This window comes from Hoplias malabaricus, chromosome 15, assembly GCF_029633855.1.
Source record: "Hoplias malabaricus isolate fHopMal1 chromosome 15, fHopMal1.hap1, whole genome shotgun sequence".
Lineage (NCBI taxonomy): Eukaryota > Metazoa > Chordata > Actinopteri > Characiformes > Erythrinidae > Hoplias > Hoplias malabaricus.
This window is the reverse complement of record NC_089814.1, coordinates 6,442,432-6,467,425: the sequence shown is the minus strand read 5'-3', so window position 1 is coordinate 6,467,425 and position 24,994 is coordinate 6,442,432. Positions and strand designations below refer to the sequence as shown.

Below are 24,994 nucleotides of genomic sequence, written 5' to 3'. Positions count from 1 at the left end.
GATTTGTATAACACTTTTTAGTCTTGATTTCAGGAGCAGGTTTTAGACGGCATCGGATGTTTAAACGTATTTTTTAAGTGCGTGAATGTTGCGCTAGCTTGTGTAAGGTTAACTTGGCCCATCCTCTTCCAGACGTGGGACCCAATCACAGAAGAGGACCCAGCCCTGATCAATGAGGCTATGCCTGGCCCCTCCTCGGCCACGCCCCTCCACAACCAGTACAGCACTCCGGAGTTTTCAGAGGAGATCAGCCTCAGACTGTCCCTCACTCCGGACACCAACGGAGAAATCCCCGGAACCAGCTCCTCTGGGGTGAGGGAACCGGGAGCGGGTGGGGGGAGGAGTGGGTGGATGTTTGGACTAACAGAGGACAGGATCAGTGGGTTACCTGAATGCACAATGGAGAGGGTGGATATATAAATCAGTAAGGAGCGGATGGATAGATAGATGAATGAATGAATCTATAGAGAAGATGAACGAATGGTTTAATGAATAGGGGACAAGACCCATGGATGATAGATGGACAAAAAGAGAAATTGGATGAATGAATAGAAGAGTAAGGGAGACGGAGTGAATGGATGAATAAATGAGTGAAAAGACTAGAGGAGACGGTAGAGGGAGAGAACTGGTGATGGACTGATTGGAATGGTTTGGGAGAGATGAGATGAATGAATGACTGTTGGAGAGCACAGACGAATGTAGCCTTTTCTTCTTTAGAATGAATGAATGATTATTCCTTTGAAATTTACTGGTAAAGCTCTTTTCTAAGTGATGAATTACGACTGTGTCCTGAAAATAACAGAACATTTGGGCCGCCAAAGAACTTGTCTCGTTGTCCAGTAATTCTCATGAAGTGTGAATCATAGCTTAGCTTGATTTCTCTCTCTCTCTCTCTCTCTCTCTCTCTCTAGCCAGAGCATTCAGACTGATTTCTAGCACAGAATTACAGTTTAAAGATTATTGGGTTGCTCCACTGACCTGAATAGAGCCTCTGCTTTTGCTCAGCCCTGCAGAAACTGCACTATGTATCTTCTGAAGGCAGACAGATAACCCCTCCCCCTCCCTCCTGATTTCAGGACAGTGCTGTAAAAGGGAATTACCAGATCTTACCTAGTGTTGCTTTAAAGGAACACTAAGATTTGTTTTTAGTTTTTTTTTTTTTTTTTTGCCCCTAGGGCTCCCCCTAGTGTAATTAATTTTTACGGCATTATACTGAAATCGGGTACACTGTCACACATCTCCAGGGACCTGGAGGTTGTGGGTTCGAGCCCCGCTCCGGGTGACTGTCTGAGGAGTGTGGTGTGTTCTCCCTGTGTCTGCGTGGGTTTCCTCCGGGTGACTGTCTGTGAGGAGTGTGGTGTGTTCTCTCTGTGTCTGCGTGGGTTTCTTCTGGGTGACTGTCTGTGAGGAGTGTGGTGTCTTCTCTCTGTGTCTGCGTGGGTTTCCTCCGGGTGACTGTCTGTGAGGAGTGTGGTGTGTTCTTCCTGTGTCTGCGTGGGTTTCCTCCAGGTGCTCCGGTTTCCGCCCACAGTTCAAAAACACATGTTGGTAGGTGGATTGGCCACTCAAGTGTCTATAGGTGTGAGTGTGTAAGTGAACATGTGAGTGTGTGTCGCCCTGTGAAGAACTGGCGCCCCCTCCAGGATGTATTCCTGCCTTACGCCCAGTGATTCCGAGTAGGCTCTGGACCCACCGCAACCCTGACCTGGAAGTGCTTACAGACAATGAACGATTGAATGAATGAATGTACAGAAATCAATGGGGAGGGAGGGGGTGGTTTCCTGCCCTCTTCCAAAAGTTCTATAGTGCAGTTTCTGCAGTGCTGATCCCAGAGTAGCAGCGACAGAGGCTCTATTCTCCCAATCACTGGTCAGTGGAGCATGTCAATGATTCTGAAGCTTGTTATGGAACAAATTTTACGTAGTAAACTGTAAACATGACTGTCAAGTTCAATATTGCAAAAGCATAAGGCGAGTTCATTAAACTAACAATATCTGAGCGCTTCCCATCTACCTCCTTTGTCATCTTCCCCTCTTCCTCCTTTTCTTATTCTAATTGTTTCTTTTCTTACTCATCCTCCTCCTTCCTCTTTTCCTGATTTCCTCCTCCTGCAGATCCTTCTGCTTCTACTCCTTGTTTCACTTCTCTCTTCTTCTCCACCTGCTTCATTTTCTACTTTTTCCAGCTGTTAGTTCCTACCAAATGACTTGATTGGCTGAAGGTTTTTAGCCTGTTATGTCGGATGAAAGCATAATTAGTTTAGCTGTCATTTGCATAAATAGCATCATATCAGTGATGCTGGTTGCCAAGCAACAACGACAGACAAACACAGAAGAAACCATTAAATTTGTGAGTGAAGTTCATAACTGACTGAAACTTGCATTTCATCTGTGTGTGTAGCTGATTGACAGATCAGTATTAATAATAATAATCTTGATCATAATTATAAATATAATTTTTACACCTCTTTCTCTCTCTCTCTCGCTCTTACTCCCAGTCCCTCCTCTCGTCCAGACTGCGTTCCTCCAGTATGACCGATGGTGTCAGTGAACAGGCCCAGCCTCCACCTCCAATGGTATGCTTTTCTTCTCGTTTCTTCCCTTCTTCTCCATATGACGCATTCAAACGCTTTCCCTTTTCCTGATTCACTTGCGCTCACACTCTCTCTCTCACTCACACACAATCACTTGCTCTTTCCTCTCTTTTTCACTCCTAAGTGAGTCATGACAAGACACTTAATTTGACAGTGATTTCCAAATGAACACCTAGACCTCGACTGTAAATGCTCCGCTTGTGGACAGAAGCGCTTCCTGCTTGTCTTCATATAATTAGCTACAGCTTTTGTGAGAGAGTGATTCCTGCCCCAGAGAAACGCGGGCTGAAAGTGAGTGTGTGAGTCATGAGGCCGCAGGACGCCCCACTTCAAGTGACAACCTGTAATTATACATTGATTTTTGGTGTTCCCTCTCTTCAGCGCATCTTATAACCAGTTTGATTCTGAATCCTCAGTGCAGAAGGATTTTGGAGCAGTGCCAGCTCCATCCTTCATGACTCCTAATTCTCCCTCAATCACAATGTTACCAAGCTGCGAGGGAGAGGGCAGCACATGCTTCCTCTGTCCTACCCTTCAGTGTAAAGTGCTCTAGCGTTTAGTGCATCCATATTAGGAGACTAATGTGTGAATTTGGGCTTGTGGCTCTGTATGTGGCCATCATTGTTGTCCCATGAGCAGAAGTAAGCTTCAGACTCTTTCAGAAGCTTTCACAGTGACTTTAAGAAAACCTTTTGGAGCTGGAAATTACAAGAGCTCTAGTTTTACACTGTGTCTACAGGTAAATGACAGTGACAACTTGCAAACCCCGGCCAAACCCAGGCATCCCACATGGGCTTCAGACTTATGGCTCCTGTATTTACAGCTCTCTGCTGTTGTGTGGAAACAAAGCAGCGTGGCTGTGGGGTCCGTGTCTCTGAGCTGTTTATTGGTGTATATTTAGCTGTGAAGCCGGAGCAGTGAGGAGTGCTCGACCTGTCAGAGGTGGAGCGTCTAGTGTGATAACTCCTGTGAGTGTTGGGGCTTGAGAAACCTCCTGCCTTCCTGATCTGTGTGTTCACACATCTGGGGTTTCTGCTTAACTTTTACATTTTTTTATTTATTTATTTTTAAAGTTAGTAGTGTCTTAGATTTTTTTTTTTTCCCCTTCCTCTTGGATAATGAGAGTAATATTAGTTCGGCATGTTCTCCAGCGGGTAAGACTGGCTTTGTTTGGTTCTGTTTCAGAGGATTCATGGGTATCATGAGGGGGTTTCAGAGGGGATTCTGGGACATGTATTTTGAGCTTCGTGTTTTAGTCTTGGTCAAGATTATTAAGTTTTTTGTGGTGGTTAAGGTGATTCTGAAGTCACATTGTGTGTGGTGTGAATTCATTAGCACTAAAGCTAATGCTACTGATGGTTAATGCTGATATGGACTTTTGGGAAATGTAGTTAAGGTTAGTTTTTTTCCTTTCCCCCAGTCATTCATTGTTATAATTTAAAATGGTCAAAGATAACTGATGAACCGTTAATTAAAAACATTCATTGGAAAAACTTCCATGTTTCCTGTAACAAATCTGGCCTGAAATAGCCTGCTATAACGCTATGGTGTAAGGCTTTTAACTCTTGCTTTCTTCCTGAGGTGAAGCAGACTAATGCAGTGTTTTAAGCATCACATCCTAAGTTTAGATGCTCATCTTGAACTGGGATTCAGTAAATATTTCTCATCAAATTTGATGAGATACTATCGATTGGTATCTTTTGATACACCATGTTTTGTTTTTAAAAACAAAGTGGTATCATGCCGTGAGAAGATGCACTTTGGAAAACGACCTATGCACAGTTTGAAGAAAATTGGCCTCTGTTTGCTGCGATGGGAAGGTGTTTGAACTGGTTTCTCTGGGATTAATCGAATTGTTAAATTTGTTGGCACCTGTTGAAATGGGTCAGTGTGTCAGTTTTGCTGACTCTTACGCGTCCAGTCTGCTGTAGAACAGGCTCTGGTTGTTGTACAGTGGGCGGCGGGTGAGTTTTACGCTATAGTTTTGGGTGTATACAGTGTAGTAGTGTTTACAAAATGAAGGTGTGTTGTGAATGCTTGTTTTTTGTTACTGTAGTGTCTAAATAATAATTATTTATGAAAAATGACCTTATTATGAACAGAGAAAGATCACTTAAGTTTTTACTTGTTTGTTTCCAAAGCCACTTCAAATAACCTGTATATATATGGTGTTCTAATAGCGATGAAGGATAATTCAGCCAGCAGTCATGTATAGCCACTGTAGCTCATCTACCTCATCACCGTTGGAACGAAATCTTGTATCTCCAGACCTTAGTCAGAGCTAAAGGATGAATCACTTAGTGTACATCGATGTAATGTGATTTTAAAAATGATAAAGTCATTAAGTCAGGATTAAGTTACGGGTTTTAGGTGGCAGTTAAGGTTTAGGTTAAAGGTGTAATAACATTGATTATTTCTACTCCCAGGGCAAGGTTAGGGGAGGTTAAGAATTGAAGGTGCTGTTTCTAAGTTGCATTTGCATTTTACTTTGGGATCTGTACGTTTTTCTTGAAATATAAATGAACTGGAAACAGTGGTTAACCAGATGTTTTGTTTTTAATTTATGCCAGAAAGGTTTGTCTGATAATAACATCATAAACTGTATCATCCGAAATAATACAGCAGTGATTTGTTCTTAAATTGAGTTTGATCAACAAAAAATCACAAATAACCTTCCTTTCTGAATGTCTGATCAAATATAATCATTCATCTGTTTCTGCAAGAGCCTCCTGGGTTTATTCAGCTTGGTATTGTCACAAACACCCAGCACGTATTTCACAGACCTTTCCAACAAATCACCTCCCTTCCACCTTAAAATACTTCATTCCTTTAAACTGGGGGTTGTCCAACTCCACCCACAAATGTGTGCGTTCATAGCTACTGATGCAAGGTTAGACTTGACAGAATAATTGCATAAACCTTATTCATCAAACTAATATACAGAATTATATAAATTGACTTATCTGTCCTTTTAAATTTCACCAGATCTCTCACACACGCCGTTTTTTTTTTTGCCAGCATTTCTATAAAGCTTCCTCAACCTTACCACAGTATCTAGATGAATGCACTGGTGGGCGGAGCTTGAACACCACTGCCATACGGTTGTGGACAAATTGTGGGCACCTTGGGACACGTGACCTGCTGTTGATTTAATAAGTGAATATAAGTGAACATATACTGTATAGAGAACACGCTTGAACAGTTTTTAACTAATTAGAAAATATAAATCATAAAATATTCAGTTTGTTTTCCAGTACGTGTAACAATTGGACATTAACCGTGTGTAACATTGTGCACCTGTGTGTTCTCTGTAGTGTGTGTAAACTTAAAAATACTTAAGAAATCAACAAAGCATGTGAAATCACCCAAACCTTTGCACCAGATTAAATTCACTCCGACTCCAAACACATCTGATCACAAAATCACCTCCTCTTGATTACAAGTCCCTCTAAACACCCCCCTGCCCGCAGCCATCTGCAGCCCACCTGTCTGCCCCCTCATGCCCTTCCCCCGACCCTCCAACCCCCCGAGATGGCCCTTCATAACCCAGCTGTTGTTTGCCAGCAGAGTTCCCAGTCCAGGAGAACCAGAGCCCAAACGGTCACAGGCGTAGAGGAACCCATGGTAATGTCCAAATATATATATACTCTACCTCCATGAGTGCACTTTTCTCCATACCTCTATCACACACTCCCTTTCTCTCACACTTTGTATCTGGTGTTTTTTATTGTAAAACTTGGTGTTTATTATTTTATTTACTTTTTAAAGTATAATAAAAAAGCTGTTCTGCTACTAGAGTGAGGACCCTGTAGTGTTTTATTAGTGATTGTGCATTGCTATGCAACCACTACATAGCAAACAATTTAGCAACCACCAGGAATACCATAACGCTAGCTCAACATCACCATATCAAGCACTTAAACTGCAATAAGAGCATCTATAGGACGCCTTAGCCACTACCAGAAATAAAAACATAAGAGTCAGCAACAGCACAGCTTAGCATCCACCTGAACTACTATAGGAAATGCCTATGTACATGCTAGCAGCCCACAGAGATAGCATAGCAGCAACATGCTCTGAAAAACCTAGCAGTAAACAAAGGTACAAAATTATACATTGTCACCTAGCAACACACTAAGGGTCACCACATATTCTATAGCAACAACCTAGCAACAATTTTAACAATTGTAGGGCGTGGCTTAGGATGCACAATCGATTAGCATTTCCTTCAGAAAATGCACTCCTCTATCTTGTAGTTTCTCAGTGAATAGATTTGTTCATTAGATTAATTTGTTTTCTATTTTTACTAGGGGGTCTTAGTGCTATCATTCTTTAAGGTATAGGAGACCATGAAAATCTCCACATTTCTACCTCCATCCTTTTTTTTTTAAATATATATATATATATATATGTATAATAAACATTCCTCCATAGGGATGTTCCTCTGCAGTAATTGCCGCTGCCATTTAGGGGCACTGGCTGTATAGTGAACGTATGTCCAGTACCTGTTTGTTTGTTATCTTTTTTGAGTGTTGTTTATCATGTTGCTGATTTTTATTATTTTATTGTTTTTGTGTTTTCTATGTAGATGGTTTAGATACTTTCATAATTCTTTCTGTTTTAACTGTTGATTATGTTTAGTTGGTGGTTATTTTTCATTTTAAAATCAAATTTCTTTGTTTTTTGTGTTGAATATTTAGAATGTTTCTTGTCCGTTTGCTGTGTATGTTTTCTCTTCGGATAACACTTTTAGATTTTTGCTTCTGTGGAAGAAAATTAGCATAGATTCCAGTAGCCTTCATTATTTCTTCATCATATACAGTGACGTAAAGGGCTCATGATCAATGGAGTGGGTCCAACAGATCTATACAGCAGCAAATGCTGGAACTTCTTCATCCCCCATCAGTCTGTAGTTCATTAAGAGAAAGCAGTGTGTTAAAGTGTGTTGGTGTGTTCCTCTCCTCCTCTTCCTCAGTCTCCCTCAGCTGTGTATGCTGCCACTACTCCGGGTCTGCCGCCAGGTTGGGAAGAAAGGAAGGACACTAAAGGAAGAACGTATTATGTTAATCATAACAACCGCAGCACAACCTGGACACGACCCATTCTACAGGTACATGATCCAAAGAACCAGGAGAACTGCCTCTACAGCACAGTCTCTCTCTCTCTCTCTCTCTCTCTCTCTCTCTCTTTCTCTCTCACACTGCTCATCAAAAGTTTGGGGAAGTTTTTCATTGTCAACACTGTGTCCTCTCCCTACAGTTCCCAGCATGCATACAATTCAAAGATCAAAGGGCAAGAACTTTTAGATGATACGCCATTTCAATTTTCTATTGTTTTAGGCCAAATTTAAATGCTTTTATTTAAAAGAAATAAATAGAAGACATATTCTTGGAGGGCAAATCATATTTAAAAAGATATTTTAATGAAGAATTGCAATAAAACAGCACTGTTACTTTCTATAGCAGGGGAAAGTGTCTCCAAACTTTGTTGGGCTTTGTGTAAATGAAATGGAACAGATTTCATTGTTTAAATTAACTTCACACTGTGTTCAAACACAGCCTCTCTCTGGTTTCCTCTTTAGTCCAATTGGAGAGCTGAAGTTCGGGAGTTAATTAGCTCATCCCCTTCTGTCCACTGTAGTGCTCTCATGATAATTAGCATCCTGTTAATTCATCTTTTTTCCCCCTGCTAATTGCTCTGTTTTCTCTCAGCACACCGAGGATGGAGCCAGTTCCTCTGCTGGAGCGACAGGTGGCGCAACCCCCTCCACCCCTTCGTCCAGCGGCCACCTGAGTGAACCCCAAATGCGGCGCCCTCGTAGCCTCAGTTCCCCCACAGTCACCCTTTCCACCCCCCTAGAGGTGAGAGCTCAGCCGGAGTCCATAAGGTCATCACTGCAACATCTGTTCACCACTCACACTGTGTGCATTAAGGCTGTAACATATCATTTTTTAAAGGTGGAATCAGGATAAATGAATCTGTGGGTTTGTGTACACCAACATAAGTTAATTATTTGAGTTCGAATAATGATTATTCTTCAGCAATCTGTAATGACTCAAATTATTTGATGTATCTGATACACATCATAAATTTATATATTTCACATCTCATAATCACAAAATTTCACATTATAATTACCATAATATCATCCCGTACCGCCTTAATATCCACTCTTTCTCTCACCCATCCTCTTTATCTCTGCTCTCTCTCATCCCTTCCTTCCATCTGTGTCAGGTTTATCTGTCCTGCTGTCTGTCCATCTGTCCATCTTATTAACATCTTTCTCTCCCCCTTTTTAACCCAGATAACATTTCTTTTCCCTTCTCCTTTCATCTGATCATTGTGTTTTTGTCTTTGACATGTTTTTTTTAATGCTTACATTATGTGTATGATCAGAATATTGGGTGTTGGAGCCATCCGTCTTGTGTCTCCAAATCTCCAAAACGTTAACTTTATAGGAGAAATTTTAATGGAGGTTGATATTATTGTTTTTTTTTCCCCCAAATACGTTTAAACCACTTGTTTTACCATTTAATCATGAAATATAAAGAGCATGAGTGTCCCTGATTTACATCTACGAGGCGAACCAACAAGACAGGCGTGTGTCCAGCAGCACAGCTCTGTCACATCCACAAGTAGCGTACAGAGTTTAAATAGTTTGCAATTGGCGCACTTTGCACGTATGTAACAGAAAGAAAGAAAAGCTGCTCTCTACACTGAGTTGAATGCCACTCGCACTTCTGAACATATATCCACAATGCACTGAGTCAGTAAGAAGAATGAATCATCCCTTATTTCAGGCCACTCGCCCACCAGTGGCACTCACCTTTATACCTCCGTACTTTTGGTGGATTGGGCTTTGATGCGAAAGGCCTGTTGCTCAAAATCCAATTCAATCTACAGACAATTTCCTGGCCTTTTCAGTTACCTTCAGTTATATTGCCCTTGACTGGTTATTCATCGCCTGTATGTTCAGGGCCTTTTACGTGCCTGTATTTGTTTATGCTGCAGTATTTCTCTAGTATGAGGAAAACAGAAGTTCAGCAAGTGTCTTTGCTGACAATGAGCACACGTGAAAATCCACTTTTTGATTACAGTGATAATTTTTTGTTAATTATGCTGTTTTAGAGCTTAGAGAATGTATTTAGCCACCGGCAGTAAATAAAAAGAAGTGTTGACACTGTGTAGCTTGTAACTTGACGTAGGCTTATGATGCAAGTTTAGATCTAGACTAGGCCTAGTTCTCTTAGGTGCACTGTCCAGATTAGCCAATCTGGGCATCCTCCAGTGCTAACTCTCTGATGTCATTAATATTGCTGGCATGTGTGTTTGTCTTATAAACAGTATTTGGGTCCTGAACAAATGCAGGGTAGTAATAGCTAAAAGTGGCTTTTATTGAAAGAGCCGTTAATGGAACTTGCCGTTTAACCACTGCATTTGAAGGAGATGATTGCAGTCGTGGAGTTAGGAGCAGGGTACAGCAGGTGAGCTGCTGAGAATCAGGATGAAACTAGGTATGGTTTACTAGGGCTGCCGATCCAGAACTAATTCATTGCACAGAAAAATAAATAATTAATTGCACAGTTTGCTGTGATTAATCATACAGCTTTTAATAATGGATTTTTAAGTTTAAAATAAAAAAATGATTTAAGTGTGGTCTAGTGATTTAATGATGTAATCAAACAAAGTTTGAAACTAATACTAGGGAGATAAATGTGTAGAGTCGATATGCATGACAAACTGCTGAGAGGAAACTTTTTTCACTTTAAAATATAATCTATTGGTGAGTTATTTTTAATTAGAATTTGATTTGTGAATGTTTTCAGGGAAAGATTTGGCATCCGACACAGTATGTTTAATAGTGAAAATTAACGCTACCTCGCCGGTCGCGGCTGAAAGGGATTAAGCGAGGTACAGGACGAAACAGGAGCTGTGAGTGTGAGGGTGACTGTCTGTGAGGCGTGTGGTGTGTTCTCCCTGTGTCTGCGTGGGTTTCCTCTGGGTGACTGTCTGTGAGGAGTGTGGTGTGTTCTCTCTGTGTCTGCGTGGGTTTCCTCCGGGTGACTGTCTGTGAGGAGTGTGGTGTGTTCTCCCTGTGTCTGCGTGGGTTTCCTCCGGGTGACTGTCTGTGAGGAGTGTGGTGTGTTCTCTCTGTGTCTGCGTGGGTTTCCTCCGGGTGACTGTCTGTGAGGAGTGTGGTGTGTTCTCCCTGTGTCTGCGTGGGTTTCCTCCGGGTGACTGTCTGTGAGGAGTGTGGTGTGTTCTCCCTGTGTCTGCGTGGGTTTCCTCTGGGTGACTGTCTGTGAGGAGTGTGGTGTGTTCTCCCTGTGTCTGCGTGGGTTTCCTCCGGGTGACTGTCTGTGAGGAGTGTGGTGTGTTCTCTCTGTGTCTGCGTGGGTTTCCTCCGGGTGACTGTCTGTGAGGAGTGTGGTGTGTTCTCCCTGTGTCTGCGTGGGTTTCCTCCGGGTGACTGTCTGTGAGGAGTGTGGTGTGTTCTCTCTGTGTCTGCGTGGGTTTCCTCCGGGTGACTGTCTGTGAGGAGTGTGGTGTGTTCTCCCTGTGTCTGCGTGGGTTTCCTCCGGGTGACTGTCTGTGAGGAGTGTGGTGTGTTCTCCCTGTGTCTGCGTGGGTTTCCTCTGGGTGACTGTCTGTGAGGAGTGTGGTGTGTTCTCTCTGTGTCTGCGTGGGTTTCTTCCGGGTGACTGTCTGTGAGGAGTGTGGTGTGTTCTCCCTGTGTCTGCGTGGGTTTCCTCCGGGTGACTGTCTGTGAGGAGTGTGGTGTGTTCTCCCTGTGTCTGCGTGGGTTTCCTCTGGGTGACTGTCTGTGAGGAGTGTGGTGTGTTCTCCCTGTGTCTGCGTGGGTTTCCTCCGGGTGACTGTCTGTGAGGAGTGTGGTGTGTTCTCTCTGTGTCTGCGTGGGTTTCCTCCGGGTGACTGTCTGTGAGGAGTGTGGTGTGTTCTCCCTGTGTCTGCGTGGGTTTCCTCTGGGTGACTGTCTGTGAGGAGTGTGGTGTGTTCTCTCTGTGTCTGCGTGGGTGTCCTCCGGGTGACTGTCTGTGAGGAGTGTGGTGTGTTCTCCCTGTGTCTACGTGGGTTTCCTCCGGGTGACTGTCTGTGAGGAGTGTGGTGTGTTCTCCCTGTGTCTGCATGGGTTTCCTCCGGGTGAAAATCAAATATTTTGTGGGAAACTGCAACACTAGCCATTTTTTGGCAGTTTTGGAATTTGCAAAAAAACAAAAAGTCACTTTGTAGATTTTGTAAAATAGGTCAAATAGAACAGAGTCGACATTTTGAGTGCAAACTTTCAAACTTGAAAAGGACACATTGGATCGTGGAGTACGGGTAGTGCATCAGTAACGCCTTCCCTAGCGGAGAAACTCCCTCCTAAACTGCCCCAGATCTCGTTGCCTTTAAATCTACTCGGGTATCCTCCTCTGCTCATGAAAGATTTAGTGTAGCAGGAGATGCAAAAACGTCCAGCTATTTTTGTACTTTCAGCCTAATTTTCCCCCGATTCAACCCTTGCTATTCAGCAGGGTCGAAAAAGCTGTGTCTGTTAAAGTCTGAGCTCAAGTCCTTCGGCGAAACCTGAGAGCCATGACCTCACATGGGATGTTGAAATCTTGCATCATCTTTTGCAGCTGTTGTGTGTATCAGGTTCGATGCCTCGTGTGTGCCTTTGCACTATGGGTGTATGGAGGGTTTTTTCCTCCTTCTGGCAGCAGGTATGAGCTTACTCTGTGTGAAACCTGCTCCCTGCCATCAGCACTGCTCAGTCATGCCAGAATTTCTCTTCTCCCCTGAACTGGAGCTTATATTTTCCTTCTTACTTGATCCTTTCAGACACAAACCTACTCAAGCTGCTGAATCCAGTTTTCTTAAGGAAATACTGTGTTTCATATCACCCACTCTTTTAAGTCCCTTTTTGCTTGACATTTAATACTTTGTCAAATTGTTATTCCACCTTGTAGTCAATTAGCAAACACAATCCTGCTTTTTTACTTTGGCTCTGGAGTGTGAAAAAGCTTGGACTCGTTTGACCTGCTAGTTCTGGCCAAAGCTAGAGTTGGCATCCTATTCCCCAGTTTCTTATTTAAATTTTCTTATCCGCTTTAACTGGTGTAGCAGCTACATTCTGGTGCCTCAGCAACTTTCTAAGTGGAACGGAAAATTCAGATAAGAACCTGGCGAATAATAAGACATCATCATATGACACTTATCTAATGTTACTGGTAAAAACAGAACTAGGCAAAGTTACAGAATGAAGATTATATCACAGAATAGTCACAGATAATATTTTGTATCATGTTTAGTGGTTTAGTGTGACTACGCCAGCGGTGACTATAATGAGGTTGGGGTTGTGGTTATGTGGTTTTACAGAATACACTGGTGAGTGGTTACGTGGGATGGTGGGTTGTGTTAATGAAGGATGTGCTGGTGGGTATGTGGCTGTCGTTGTTTGAGTTAACGAAGGCTGGAGTGTTACCTGTGGTTGTGTGGTTTGGTGGGAGTGATTATGAAGGCTGGACTGGTGGATGGTGAGTTGTGTTAATGAAGGTTGGGCTGGTGGGTGTGTGTCTGTTGTTGTTTGAGTTAACGAAGGCCGGAGTGTTACCTGTGGTTGTGTGGTTTGGTGGGAGTGGTTATAAAGGCTGGACTGGTGGATGGTGGGTTGTGTTAATGAAGGATGTGCTGGTGGGTGTGTGTCTGTTGTTGTTTGAGTTAACGAAGGCCGGAGTGTTACCTGTGGTTGTGTGGTTTGGTGGGAGTGGTTATAAAGGCTGGACTGGTGGATGGTGGGTTGTGTTAATGAAGGATGTGCTGGTGGGTGTGTGTCTGTTGTTGTTTGAGTTAACGAAGGCCGGAGTGTTACCTGTGGTTGTGTGGTTTGGTGGGAGTGGTTATAAAGGCTGGACTGGTGGATGGTGGGTTGTGTTAATGAAGGATGTGCTGGTGGGTGTGTGTCTGTTGTTGTTTGAGTTAACGAAGGCTGGAGTGTTACCTGTGGTTGTGTGGTTTGGTGGGAGTGGTTATAAAGGCTGGACTGGTGGATGGTGAGTTGTGTTAATGAAGGATGTGCTGGTGGGTGTGTGGCTGTCGTTGTTTGAGTTAACGAAGGCCGGAGTGTTACCTGTGGTTGTGTGGTTTGGTGGGAGTGGTTATGAAGGCTAGACTGGTGGATGGTGGGTTGTGTTAATGAAGGTTGGGCTGGTGGCTGTGGGTTGATTTGTGTGGTTTTGTTGGAAGCTGGGTGTTGTGTGGGCTGATGGACATGGTTATAAGTGACTGGGCTTGAATTTTATCAAGTCAAAGTACAACATACCTGCAACTATTGTATACTAATACCGTAATGACCAGCAAAGATATCAATACCCTTAAGCCATCACCTAATTGTTAGAGAAGCGACCTTGAGACTGGGTTAGTTACCATGAACTTTAGCTGTCATTGTATCTGGCATTGACCTAAGGATATTGATATCCGTGCTGGTCAGTCCAGCTTTAGAATACTACAGTTACAGATGTGCACTTTGGCTTGGCAAAAAAAAATAAAACAAAAAAAGAGGATTCTAAATCTGCAGATTCGTTTACCAGGCTGAGTAGCTGGTGCCTAGTCGCTCTGTTATTTCACGGCCTGCCAGAGACTTAGTTTTTATTCCGACATGTTTTGACGGGTCGTCACAATGATGGATTTTTCCAGCGTGTTTGTCCTTTTCAGCCAGCGTTCAAGAGCACTGAGATTTGCCTTTGCCCTAATCTTTAAATATAAAGGTTTATGTTATGTTTAATTTCTTAAATATAACTCTTTCTTCAGCCAGATTTACAGCCATTGTTCTCCCCTAAAACACCGTGTTTGAAAAAGATTTGTGAGGGCAAAACCCCCTTTTTGTAAAGTTTAAATGACCTAAATGATTCTTCTGGTAAGATTAATCCAGGATGTCTGAACACTTATTTGTGTATTTGATTGCATTCCGTCCTCGAGCATTGGTGAAGCCAGGTACTGACATGATAGTGCTCCATCGCTCTGTCTGTAGGGTTTTTATGCACTTGTAGCTCACATGTCGCCTATTCGCCATGGCAACCTTTGATTCAGGTGCAAATTTTCTGGATCTTTGCATGGTAGGGCTTTTCTACAATGATTTAAAAGCAGTGTGCAGTTGGACACATGATTAACGGCGTCTACGTAGTTGTGGAATTTTGATGTCGGAGGATTTGATGGTTTGTACAGGAAAGTGATGGTAGATGGACATAATAAAATACGTCTCCTGAAGTGTTTATGACTTATGGCAGAATGGATTAATTACAATAACAGTAATGCATGATGGAAAAAGAAGGGGCATTAGCAGTGAGAGAGTGCAGAATTAAAGTGAAAAAAGGAGGAGAATGAGTCAGTGAAAGGCAGGGGAGAGCTGACAGAACGAATGAGCGACAGAAAAGGTCTGAGGGAAAGAGGGTAATTAAAAACGTTGTAGGGATTAAAAAAGTTAAGGAGTTCCTGTGTGTGCTACGTAACCTAATTTACTGATGTGCTGCACTTTTTAAAATTATTTTATACCCCTCATCAAAATCATAATTACATGGAATGAGATTAAACAGATTTAAAGTCCTGCTTAATGAAGGAACCCATATAAATGTATGCAAAATACATCAGTTAAAAATGCAATGATCTAATCACAAAGGCAGCAGTTTGTGTGATGTATACTGTTAAAAATATAGTTACCACAACTAAGCCATAGGAGAACGACTTAAGGTTCTCTGAAGAACCTTCTTTAAAGATCCATTTTTATAATTGAGAGTTTCTTGTGTAATTAAAAAAGCTAAAAAAAAAAAAAAAAAAAAAAAAGTTCTCACACAATTAGAAACCTTTAGCAACTTAAAAAGGAGGGCGGCACGGTGGTGTCGCAGTCACACAGCTCCAGGGACCTGGAGGTTGTGGGTTCGATTCCTGCTCCAGATGACTGTCTGTGAGGAGTGTGGTGTGTTCTCCCTGTGTCCGCGTGGGTTTCCTCCAGGTGACTGTCTGTGAGGAGTGTGGTGTGTTCTCCCTGTGTCCGCGTGGGTTTCCTCCGGGTGACTGTCTGTGAGGAGTGTGGTGTGTTCTCTCTGTGTCTGCGTGGGTTTCCTCCGGGTGACTGTCTGTGAGGAGTGTGGTGTGTTCTCCCTGTGTCTGCGTGGGTTTCCTCCGGGTGACTGTCTGTGGGGAGTGTGGTGTGTTCTCTCTGTGTCTGCGTGGGTTTCCTCCGGGTGACTGTCTGTGAGGAGTGTGGTGTGTTCTCTCTGTGTCTGCGTGGGTTTCCTCCGGGTGACTGTCTGTGAGGAGTGTGGTGTGTTCTCCCTGTGTCTGCGTGGGTTTCCTCCGGGTGACTGTCTGTGGGGAGTGTGGTGTGTTCTCTCTGTGTCTGCGTGGGTTTCCTCCGGGTGACTGTCTGTGAGGAGTGTGGTGTGTTCTCCCTGTGTCTGCGTGGGTTTCCTCCGGGTGACTGTCTGTGAGGAGTGTGGTGTGTTCTCTCTGTGTCTGCGTGGGTTTCCTCCGGGTGACTGTCTGTGAGGAGTGTGGTGTGTTCTCCCTGTGTCTGCGTGGGTTTCCTCCGGGTGACTGTCTGTGAGGAGTGTGGTGTGTTCTCTCTGTGTCCGCGTGGATTTCCTCCGGGTGCTCCGGTTTCCTCCCACAGCCCAAAAACACACGTTGGTAGGTGGATTGGCGACTCATAAGTATCTGTAGGTGTGAGTGAATGTGTGTGTCTGTGTTGCCCTGCGAAGGACTGGCGCCCCCTCCAGGGTGTATTCCCGCCTTGCGCCCAATGAACCCACCGCGACCCTGAATTGGATAAAGCGGTTACAGATAATGGATGATGAATGAACTCAAAAAGGTTTTGCATTCTCCAGTGAAGTAAACATTTTAGTAACCTCCACCCACCCCCCCCCCAAATAAATTGGGGGTAAATTGTTTGTCATACTTGCTGTGCTGACAATCTAACATCAATTTTTACCTGTTGCAGGGAGCCAATAACATCCAGCTACAGCGGGCGGTGAAAGACACACTCTCAAATCCTCAATCCCCTCAGCCTTCACCTTACAGCTCCCCCAAATCCCAACACAAAACCACACACAACTTCCTGCCCCCTGGCTGGGAGATGAGGATCGCTCCCAACGGCAGACCCTTCTTCATCGACCACAACAGCAGAACCACAACCTGGGTAAGAGCGACAGCCTTGACACAGACACAGTTCAACACAGGGCATCACACACTCGCTCAATCCCTAACCACATGTTGCTGTATGGAGGGGTTGTGTGAAATCGGGCACAGGTGTGTGGTGGAGGCCCATTTTCCTCATTTGGCCTACATTAACACACACATATGATTATTAATAAAACCCACTTTTTATCTCACATCTAACCCTCTGTTTTCTAACACAGCTTTTAAAACAATGTAAAACCTTCAGCACCTTTGGGAGGCCGTGCTGTACGTTAGTGCTCATAGGAATCTCTGGACGTTGCTTGGCCAGTGAAACCTTTTTTGCTGTTAGTACTTGGCAGTGATGATGATTGTGCACTTGTATCTATGATATAATTCATATCTTGTGACCAATGTAGCTTTGTCTGTTTGTACATGTATCGTTCACTCTCCAGTACATAGAGTTGACTCTTTTACTTTTGTGATGTCACACAATCAAACTCTTTTATCTGCCGTTCAGCCCTCAACAATTGAGTTCTCATTACCTTTGTTGTTGTTGTTGTTGTTGTCGTCTCTCATTCACATGTGCTGTGTATTTGTTTGTTTTTATTGTTCGTGGTTGGTTTTTAAGTCAGGAAATGAAGTCCGCTCTGAGTTCTAGAAGAAATCCTGATTATCTTTTTTTTTTTTTTTTTTTGGGAAAAGTACTTGAGAGAGGCTGCTGTTGTGAGGATAATGACACATTGCTCCAGAATCATTACATTCACAGTTTTCCATTAACAGACTCTAGTATTGAGTGGGTTTTTATTTATTTATTTTTTCCCCCCTACCCATTAGTCAGCAGGTTTGTACATTCCCACGATGGTCCAGCAACATCACCAGCTAGCAGCTTGCAGCTTCACGTATTTTCCCTCATGACTCTGTGCCAACGAAACCACAACATCCACACCCCCATGCTGGTCACACCCAAGGCACAATGAACTCAGCTACCCAACACAAACAAACTCCAAACCTAAAACATAGCAGTTTTTGTTTTCTGTGGGTGTCTGAAGTGTTGTCCCTGATTCACACACGGGGTCATTGGCTTTTCTGTCTCTTTCAGAACACTGACATTTAATGCAAACATTAGAGGAAGTAGATATTTGTTGGTAAATGTTTATTGACAGATGTTGGGGTTTATTGGATAATGATGGTGTTGGTGTTTGGTGATGGAGTGTGTGGGGTTTATGAGAGAATGATTGTTGGATGTTGATGGTGTAAATGGTTGTTGGTGATGACGGTTTGTTGGAGAGTGATGGGGGAGGACTGTGGAGTTTGTTGAAACATCATGATGTTTGTTGGATAATGATGGTGTTAATGAATGTTGGAGCTTGAGGGTGATGACTGTTGGAGAATGTTGTTGTTTGTTGATGGACTGTGTGGTAGTGTTTGGAGAATGGTGGTGTTAGTTTAAAAATAATTGTTAAATAATTGTTTGTTGATGGATTATAGTGGGGGGGAGTGTAATGGGGATTTGTAGAAGATTGAATTGAAAGATGGTTGAGATTTTAATTAATGGCAGTTTGAGAACACATTGGAACCTCTACTAACGAACGCCTATACTAACGAACTTTCCAAGATACGAACTGGGCATTTGAATATTTTTTGCCTCCACCAACGGACCACGACTCTAGAAACGAACCCGAGCCTCCGCCGAGCCGGCGGCTGGAAATGGCCACTGACCCCAATAGGTGAGTCTCCCAGCGCCCAGACTTGATTAGCACATTGTAGCTTTAGCAATTTAGCATTAGTGTAAATAGCAGGCATCGAAATTCGTGCTAAGTTAAGCCGTATCTACGCTTCGTCTCCCCACATTCACCACCTACTCTCCGTTATTCCACCCACCCCCCACCTCCCGTCATACAGCCAGTGCCTGTGTTACTCCTCCAGCCAGTCGTCACGTCTTCAAGTTAGCGATGTGTAACCACTTACAACTTTATTTATTTTTTATTACTGTTACCACTGTATTTCTTTTATTTTTAGTAACGCTACATGTATTTTTTACTAATTTGAGAGTGTTGTAAACATAGATCAGTGCAAAAAGGGTGACTTTCGGGGTGGGGGCTGGAACACATTCATTGCTTTTCCATTATTTTAAATGGGGAAAATTGACTTGAGAATCGAACTTTTCCACTTACGAACCGGGTCACGGAACGGATCAAGTTCGTAGGTAGAGGTTCCACTGTACTTGTATTTTGCTGAATGATGGTTAATGATGGTTATTGTTGGACGAAGCTGCCTAGAACTTCCTCTCTCATCTGTCTGATTGGGCTCCTCAGTCTCTTTCCGGTACGTTATTAATGTATTCATTAGATCTGTGCATCTTCTTGGCGAATGATGGAGTTTTCTGATTTTATTGGTGAATGGACTTTGGTTGATTTATTGGACAGTGTTTGCATTTTTATGGTGAATGCTGATGACTGCTGGAGAGTGTTGGGTCATTTATCTGCTTCTATAGATTGTGTGCAGTGTGGTGTTAAAGCCGAGTAGGCGGTGAATGAGTCAGTGACCTCTCAGTTTAGATACTGCTCTTCACTTATTGAGTGAAGCTATATCTCAACAATACGATCTTGTCGGGCTTCTAAAAGAATCCACCCACAGCTCAGAGTCGGTGCAGCCACACTGCGCTTCTTCATTTTAAATGTTTACTGCTCCACACACCGAGGCAGAGGTTTAGTCACCCTGTTATAATTCAGTGTTCGTTTAGTTCTGCCACTGTATCATTAACACTACATGAAATTAGATACTATGGGAAACCTGAATATCGTGGTGTATGATTAAAGAAGCGCATTATTCACTCTTCTGTTGATTCCTGTGTTCATCTGAGACACGAGCTGCGTACCCTCTCGTCAGATGTCTTTGGAAATGAGGAACAAATCATGTTTTTAAACCATCTGCGATAATGGGATAATTTGGCTAATCAGATTATGTTTACAGTCCAGTGCTGGGCTGTGCTACTTAACACACAACCAGTGGTTGGCATTGAGGCTGGTGACCTTTGCAGCTGCTCCATAGCGTTCTGTTTTGTTTTATAGAGATTTATACCTACAGTTAAACCTTTTCGTTTTCCACAACAGAAGACAGTGTATGCATTAATTCATTGTAAAGAAGCCTCTATGCAGTGTATCTTTTAAATGGATGAAGTTACCATAACATAACAAACCCTAGTGTAATTTCTGCAGTGCAGAGTCCAGAATAGCAATGACGGGGGCTCTATTCTCCCTGTTACAATTTAGTGAAAATGTGGACTGAAGCTGTAATTTTAAGATAAAAATGTTAAGTAGTTTCCCTTTAAAGGGGAATTTAAAAAAATCTAAGAATATTCAGGCATTGGAATTGGAATATAACAAAGTTTAAATATCTTGTGTAAATAAAACATAAATAAAACCAGTGTTTGGACAAGAGCTCAAGAACAGAGCAGCCAGTTAAATATAGGTTATGTTCATTCTTAGGAGAAAAACACACACGTTGGGCGGTACTGAGGTCAGCAAAAATGATTTATTGATTAGTAAACAATATAATTATTGCTACAGCTGTAGTTAAACGAAGAAAAAATATTTAAGGTTTCAATATTAGGAAAGAAAACATGGTGTGGTATCATTACAGTTGTTGCCTTCCACAGTGGACTGGGGTTTGATTTGCAGCTTGGGCAGGAACACTGTTTTAATAATTAGGAGCCTTACCCAAAGATGCTAATGCTATATTCCTTTATAACCGTCACATAAATCAAACTGTTAATTTATTAGTAAATGCCCTGAATGTAAATGTAAACATCACCTTTATCAAACACTTTCGAATTCACTCAGCTCTGGGCTATTCTCGGGTTTTGTGTTTGAACTTGGTACAGTCACCTTTGACCTTTCTTCTGCCTACCCTCCCAGTCACCAGGGGAACACTCTGTTAGCCAGTGTTTAAACAAAGCCTTATTCTGCCCCTTACTGTCGGGCTGTGGTACTGCAGCTGTTTACTCTCCTCCTCCTGTCCTACCTCCCCTTCTCTTCTCTCTTCTGTTCTCGTTCAAACTCATACAAACCCGTCTTTGTTGTGCTCTGTTCCACACAGATGCCATCTTTGTCCTGGAGGTCTGTTGAGTTTGTAGTGCTTTTTATTAACTAGATAAAAATGTAGTGTCTTTTTTCGATAAGTTAAAGCTTACACTATAATGTTATATATTCAGTAGTTACTACATTTGACACACGTTTTTTAGGCTATGAATGACAAGTGTGTGTGTGTGTGTGAAAGAATAAAGGTTTTCTGTCCAAAATCAGGAATTATTTGTAGGTTTAAGCTTGAATTAAGTGACAGTGATTTCTCTATTAAGACACACACAACTGCCTCTGTATTCTGGGCCTTCAGGGAGCCACAGTGCATTGTGGGATTGGAGAGTGAATGGTGTTTTCTCCTGAATTAGAGCAAAGGCTTGGGGCATCTTGGGGTTGCGTCATTTAACGTTTCTCTCTCTGTGTTCTCTCTCTCTCTGTGTGTGTGTGTCTCTCTCTCTCTATCTCTCTCTCTGTGTGTGTTCTCTGTTCTCTCTCTCTCTCTCTCTCTGTCTCTCTCTTTCTCTGTCTGTGTGTGTTCTGTTTCTCTCTCTCTGTCTCTCTCTCTCTCTGTGTCTGTGTGTGTGTTCTCTGTTCTCTCTCTCTCTCTCTCTCTCTCAGGAGGATCCTCGTTTGAAGTACCCTGTTCACATGAGGACTAAAGGACCCTTGGACCCTGGTGACCTCGGTCCACTTCCCGTGAGTACTTCATCAACTACATTTCCCAACATGCACTGTGCTCTCTCTCCCACTTATGGGGTTCTTATCTCGTAGTGCATCCATTATGAACTACAAATGAGTGATTAGTAATGCATCCCCAATCCCCTATTTCCTCATCCATGGTTAATCAAGCCAAAAAAATAACAAATAAACAGCATTAGCTCTTTGACAATTAAAACTATTCTTTAATTATGAGTCTTTTTTTTTTTTTTTTTTTTTTTTTTTTTTTTTTTTTTTACAGCAATTTAAGAGCAAATAGGTGCCTCTCAAAATACTGACAAGCCTTTAACACAATGTCGGCCCCAAGGATGACTTGGAACCATGCAAAAAAAAACATGATTTTTTACAATAAGAACAGGTAGTTTTGGAAGATTAATCAAAGCAGGTTTGAATGTCTGAGCCAGTTCTAATAATAACACTGGAGCAAACTGGTTCAAATTAAATATGTGCCTTTTACATGAGGTCTTTAAACAAATGTGATAGTGAATGAATTAATATTTAGCGTTAAATCAGTGATACACAGTGCAGACTCATGACAGTGACGAGGATATAACAAACTAATCATGACAAAAGGCTGCCTTTCCATCATGTACAACATTTTTCATTCACCATTCACAGGACACAACATACACACTGAATGAATGCAGCAGTTGAGTCTGTGAGCAGATCCAGTTACCGTATTATTTTTAGCCAGAGACGACTGACCTAGAGTCGATCTTTTCTCTGTTTTTGGCCGAGCCCTGCTTCCACCGACAGCTCTCTGTACGAGGAAGGCTTCATTTTACTTTCAAATGGCCGTTTTGCTAAAACCGTCAGTCAGGAAACTCCTCACACTGAAGGTCACTGAGGAAAATGGACAGATACCTTGTTTTCATGCATGTGAGCACTGAAATATGCATAAATCATAAATATGCACTTGAACTGATGGATCTGTGCCTCTTTACTAACACTGCCCACTTCCCCCCTCCTTTTCTTCTTGCATTTTAATTTGATGAGATCTTACAAGCTTTTCAGCTCATTTCAGACCAAGACACCTTTTTTTTTTATTATTAATTATTTTTATCTTCATTTTTTTGATTCGTCCCTCTGCAGCAAGCACACAGCTAACACTCCTCACCCTGTAACCTTCACTTTAATCTCTTCTGTGCTTTCTCTCCTATAGCTTCACATTTTCACGCTCAGACACCACCTTTCAAAAGTCTGGAATCACTCGTGTGAATATTTTGTTTACATTTAAATAATAATACCTTAAAATTATTGTGGACATTTTAATTTACTGTGAATCTGTTTTGAAAGTTAAAGTTTAGCATCATTTTAATCTGCAGATGAGGTGTATGTAATATATTTATTTCATTACAATGCCACTCTATTTATTTTTAAAACTAAATTGCTAAGTATTCATTTTATAACTTTTTTTAAAATGCCATTCTTTAATGCTCTTAATATTCTGTCTTGATATTAATTTTAGTATAAGTTCTATAGCAGTTCTAGCAAACCACACACTGATTAATAGAATTATTTAAAAGTTATTCAAAAGACTGTAACGTTGGGACTTTTCATATATACATTTAAAACTGTTGTTCTTTATTCTGAATTATTGATTCCAGATGTTTGGATGGTAGTGGTCACATGGTGCTTTATTTTTTTATTTTTTTTTAAACGGCTGCTTGCGTGTGTTTCTTTGTGTGCGCGTGTGTGTTTGTGCGTGTGTGTGATCTTCTCTATGCTCTCTCTGGCATGGCGTGGGGAACCGTGCCGTGTTTACTAGCAGAATCTTCCAGAGGAGGTCGGTCCTCTCTCTGTCTGCCCGTTTACCTGCCTGCCCGCTGGACCTCAGTCATACTCTTCCTCCTCCTCTTCCTCTCCTAACGGCATGGACGACTGTCCCTCTTTACCAACCCTTTTTATCTGCAGCACCATTGAATAATCTTAGTCCAGCTGAGAAACTGATAGGAGTTTTCACGGAGGCTTACTTGGGTGTTTGCTCAGAAAATCACTCTGATTATAAATAGGAGTGTGTAATCGATACGTAGAAACATTAAAACGCGAGGTGGTGATCTTTGTGTTGTTGCTAATACATCAATCTGACCATTCTCACAACTGGGTGGGAGCAGGTTGGAGAAGCCAGTGACACGTGATAGTGATGCTGTGTTATGCTGAAAGCTCAGATCAGTGTGAGAACCCTGGGGTGAGGAGCAAGGAGCAGAAATGCCGTTTTCTCTTGGTCAGCCCTCTATGTCAGATGCAGTATGAAATCAGAATGACTCGTTTTATCCCATGTCCTCAGACTTGGGGAGCCCACACACATCTGACTGGGTTGTTTTGTTTGACATGATGTGGGTTGGTAGACTCCAGATCCCTAGAATAATGTGCTAAGGAACTAAATATCTTTTAAATCGGTTTAATCGAGTCAACATTATGTCAAATCCAACATAAGTTAAATTATTTAACACCTTTTATTATTTCAAAACAGTTGGCTCAGTTCTTTATGTGGGACTCTCTGTTTAATCTGTGCTGTTGTGAACTGGTATAGCTAGTAATGCTCCTTATGGCGCACATTGGGGTTCAGTTCCGTATTTGGACGTGAACACAAGGCTATGCCTAGACGAGGCCTTGAGGCTTCACCTTCACCTTCACCTTTGACATGTTTTAAACTGTTGGCCACGCAAACAAACGGTTGTGTTGTTAGTGGAATTCATTAAAGGCAAACTTTTGCACAACATCCATGTTGTGATTGTTCTAAATTTTGGTCTGTTTCTACAAATAGAAGCACTCTTAACTGACCCTGACATTAATTTTAAGCCATTTTCTTAGCTGGTCTAAGACATCTAAACTTTCATAAATGCTGTACTGGTGCTTGTCTTGTTTCTGCGTCCTTCACTCTTTTTCTTCTTTTTTTTCTTTCCATCAGTCTCCGAGTCTTTACATTTTCTCCTTTACTGACTGTCAGTTTGATCTCACTCTCTCTGATTCAGATACAAATGGCTGTATTGGCATGCAGTATAGTTAACTGTTGTTGTCATAGAGATGAAAGGAATGCTCAGTATTAATAGTGTTAATTATTTTGTTTAAATAAAGTATCCATAAAGCAGTATAAATATTACTGTCTCTCACACACACACTTGCATGTGTGTTTGTATGTATACTCATGTCTCCTCCTGTCTGTTTGGGCTAATTACCCTCCCAGCCCCTGTTGCTCTGGGTTTTACTTTGTGTGTGTGTGTGTGTGTGTGTGTGTGTGTGTGTGTGTGTGACTGGTCGCCAGCTCATTTGGAGTTTATTTGAGACTTGAGATATTTTGAGATTATTTTCAAATTAAACTTTCAAATTTAGTGCAACAGTATCGCCCCCTGCTCTTCCTGTAGTGTATTACAGTCTGTCAGAACAGTGACCGTGTATACAGGCAGATGTCATATAGTACGTGTGTGTG

General features: G+C 42.2%; 1 protein-coding gene across 5 annotated transcripts in view; it reads left to right on the top strand.

The window, feature by feature from the left end:
* nedd4l (NEDD4 like E3 ubiquitin protein ligase) overlaps positions 1-24,994 on the top strand; it is a 114,591-nt gene that overhangs the window by 73,518 nt on the left and 16,079 nt on the right. For 2 of the 5 annotated variants that reach the window (XM_066645389.1, XM_066645388.1), the window contains 7 exons: positions 133-312; positions 2,498-2,575; positions 6,158-6,217; positions 7,569-7,703; positions 8,305-8,454; positions 16,590-16,787; positions 21,466-21,543. In XM_066645389.1, coding sequence (XP_066501486.1) covers positions 133-312; positions 2,498-2,575; positions 6,158-6,217; positions 7,569-7,703; positions 8,305-8,454; positions 16,590-16,787; positions 21,466-21,543 — 879 coding nt within the window. The remainder of the gene's footprint in view (positions 1-132; positions 313-2,497; positions 2,576-6,157; positions 6,218-7,568; positions 7,704-8,304; positions 8,455-16,589; positions 16,788-21,465; positions 21,544-24,994) is intronic. The other 3 variants (XM_066645392.1, XM_066645390.1, XM_066645391.1) reach the window with 2 other exon arrangements.